We start from the raw sequence: 3,768 nt of genomic DNA on the forward strand, positions 1-3,768 counted from the left end.
TATATATATATATATATAGAACTCCTCTACCTAAACAAAAAATACATCTGGCTAGCTGCTTTCTCCCCCCTCCCCCACTTAATAAAATTTTAACGAATAAATTATATAATAATGCGCTATTTATGATCTCAAAATTAGATTTTAATTTCTTCAAAATCTTGATTAAATGGGGGGAGGGGCAGCTAAGCAGACGTACAAAAAACAAGATAATTAAAACGTCTCTCTCGAAACTATTTTACTTTTATCAAAAATATTGTTTATCATCAAAAATAAATATAATGTTTAAGATTTTCAAGTTAAGTAAACCACTCTGTATATGACTAAATATATGGCATTAAAAATACGAGGGAGTCCGTGACATTTCATTTTTCCTATTTGCAAGATAGTATCGAAGTTTGAGTATAATATTTAATTATGATTGATTACAGAGCATAAAACCACGGACGCAATTCATTAGTGATCCAGAGAGTATGCGCAGTATCTTAAAGGAAGATACTGCTGCGGTAGACAACAATAATCATTACGGAGGATTACGTGGTGGCAAACCTTCCCCGCTTATGTCAACAAATAGCTTGGCATCCGCTACACGCATAATTAATTATCACATGTTTGGGTCTCTCGGCGCGTCAAAGCATTATAGAGGTAAACATTGGGTTTTAATCAAATTTAATTTAATCCATAGTGTCCTTTAATTTAATTTATATAGTGTCCTTGTTTAAATCTGTAACAAATTCTAGAAAATCTAGAATTAATCTTAAAAATAAGGAACTAAATCGTGCATTTTTATTAGAGACAATGTCTTTCATAAGATACTTTGAATTAAAGAGTAGATCATCAATATAGGATAATAGGAATTAATACGAACTTATTAAAATTCGTATACTTTGTAAGAGAACTGTGTACTTTCTTTTCTCAAAATTAATAAAAATAAAAGACCGGCGCTAATGAGAGTACAGTGCAGATCGCAACGCGCAATTTTAACGATTATAAAATAGTCTAAAAAGTGACATCTTATTAACATTCATTTGCCGTCGATGTTGTGGACGAAAAATGATCACAAATTGACGTCAGTCAATGTTCTACTCTGGTCTTGTGTAACAGACTATATTATCGAGAATATATTCGAAAGACTGCTTATAATATCGACATTTGTAAGAAAATCCAAGTTGCATACGATGTTAAAAGTAAAATAATCATAACTTAAAGATGCTAAAGATTGATATTGAGTTATTGTTGCGTTGTAAAGTAATGTAATGAAATGTAATAAAATCTGTTTCAGAATCAAGCGTGGAGAATAAGCTTTCGCTATCGGCAGACTCTATAGATAGTGGTGGAATGCCATTCATAGATCAACACCGAATATCAAAGTCGATTTTAAAGAAATCCGATAGTGGTAATAATTACTATAGCAATGCTGGTGATTCGGATACTGAGAAACTGATTACGGACAGCATGTCCACAGCAAGCATATGTGATAATGAGACAAGCTCATGTGATGCCTCAGCCAATACAAATAATGTGTGTACAAAAAAACGTCCGATGTCGCCGTTATTTTCGCGACAGGTTCTTGAATCGATATTCCTCACCAATAACAACATTGAGAGAGAGTGTACAAGCGATAAAGGGGATAAAAAAGTTAGCGTCTCAAGGAAGTCGAGAATTCTATTTAGTGATATTGAAGGTTTGTATAAGCAAACCACCAAACTAATTATACCACATTATACAGAATGTTTAATAAAGTATCCCAGTGGCTGGACATTGAATAATCTTTATTAAAGATATGATTTTTTTAAATTAAAACAACTTAATTTTTTCGTATCTTTTCATATATATGTAATAAAAATTATATTTTGTATAAAATTAATAAAACAAAAATAACAATTATTAATTTGTATTAAATATTTACAAATATTTGGTACATATATGTATCAAACAATTTAAAAAATATGTGACCCAAAATTCGACCATAACTTGTTTCAATGTCCAACTACAATGTGATGATCAGTTTTTTAAGAATGTATATAAAATACTAACTGTGATAAAATTAATGAATTTACCTTTATTTAAGCGTAATAAATTACTAAAAAGTACAATGTGAAACTCTCTCTTTCTAGCATCATTTTTAATTTTTTTTTGCTATTTTTTCTAATCTTTCTTTTTCTTTATGTTTTAGTTATTTACATAAAATTTTGTTTATATCTATAGTTTTTTTTCTTAATTTATCGATCTCTCACACATTTCCGAAATTTTGACATTTTAATTGGACACTGTATATTTGTGTTTGCTAGGACATATTATTCTATATAAATACTGTTATAAAAATGGAGATTGAGATAAAGTAAAGAGTAAAAATTAGAAATTCTATTCTAACAAAATCTTTCAATAGTATTGTCGAATACATACAATAGGAATGTTACAAATGTTTTATTATAGAGGAGAAACATGCTCGTGATGAAGCAGTAGTGGAGAATCAAAATAAAGAATTGGATGACCAGTCATGGAGGTCGAAGATACGTGTACAGGAGCAATCTAAGGAAACTATGTTAATACTACGTCCCTACAAAACGAAGAAATCAATGGCGGAGGAAAAAAAGAAAACTAATAAATTAAATGAACATAGTTCTTCCACAACTTACAAGATGTCTGACGCGAATTATTTTTCTCCGAAATACAATTTTTCATCGTAACTACTTTCTCAATAATTTTTACTATTAGGCATTATATTACGTAGTTGCATTATCATCGGACAATTGCATAACATCTGCTCATATAGCAATTCATTATCTGTGCCTATTAATTGTGGTAGCATCGGTTGTATCAGATTAATTAATTGTATAATACAACAATTAGGCCTGTTAAAATTTATTTTGTCCTTAATCTTTCATTATAAAACCAATGAAAAAACAATAATTAATTAATTAATCATGACAGCGGCGCAATTGATAATTTCAGTAAACATATGTATATGTAAATGTAGGAATCACACATATGATCAACGATTGTTAATGTTCATGTAATGATGTTAATACGAAGTAGTATCGGAAGATTATACAATAATTGGCTATCATTGCACAATGTGATCAATAATGTTGACGAGCTTAAAAATTTTGATGGCGTTTTTATATATGTATACAAATAAAATAGGTTTTAATTTTTGAGTTTAATTATCTAATACATTTTTTATTTACAATAATCATAATACATTTTTTAGTCTGATATCGTTAAATATGTATTTTTAAATGGGTAAATTAAATAATTTTTATCATATTTTCAGTATGTTTTCCATGAGGACATTAAATTCTTACATTCTTATAATTTTCGATTTTTCGAAGATTATAATTTTCAAACATCAATGATTACGTTTTCATGCCTTCAGTAACATATTAAAATATTATTTACGTTGTAACTTACGTAATAGTTATTATTACTTTACGCTTGCTAATGAAAAAATGTAGGTTTATAAAGCCGATTTTGAAGAAATATATGAATACTAGAAATACCTATATGCTTACAATTCCAGCTTTCATTGAAAAAAGAAAATAATCAGCAACTTCTCTTTTACTAAAATAAATCATAGAATTATATGAAAAACGGATTTAAAAAAAAAGTTAAAATCTTTTTAAATTAATTAAAGAAAAAAATTATATTAATATTAAGCAAATTATTTGATAAAATAACATATATATAAATACAATATAAAGATCATTTAAGTATAATGTTTAAACATTTTTGTTCCTCGTAAATATAACGTTTTTCACTATTATCAAA

At 27.9% G+C, this 3,768-nt stretch overlaps 1 protein-coding gene across 1 annotated transcript in view; it reads left to right on the forward strand.

The window, feature by feature from the left end:
• The window catches only part of LOC108752614 (potassium voltage-gated channel protein Shab), a 51,906-nt gene extending 49,027 nt beyond the window's left edge, over positions 1-2,879 (forward strand). Inside the window, 3 exon segments of the mRNA XM_018493580.1 lie at positions 429-642; positions 1,280-1,681; positions 2,434-2,879. Of these exon segments, the coding sequence (XP_018349082.1) occupies positions 429-642; positions 1,280-1,681; positions 2,434-2,687 (870 nt within the window). The 3' untranslated portion in view covers positions 2,688-2,879.
• Positions 2,880-3,768: the final 889 nt, after the last annotated feature.

The sequence above is a fragment of the Trachymyrmex septentrionalis genome, unplaced genomic scaffold (assembly GCF_001594115.1).
Source record: "Trachymyrmex septentrionalis isolate Tsep2-gDNA-1 unplaced genomic scaffold, Tsep1.0 scaffold112, whole genome shotgun sequence".
Classification (NCBI taxonomy): domain Eukaryota; kingdom Metazoa; phylum Arthropoda; class Insecta; order Hymenoptera; family Formicidae; genus Trachymyrmex; species Trachymyrmex septentrionalis.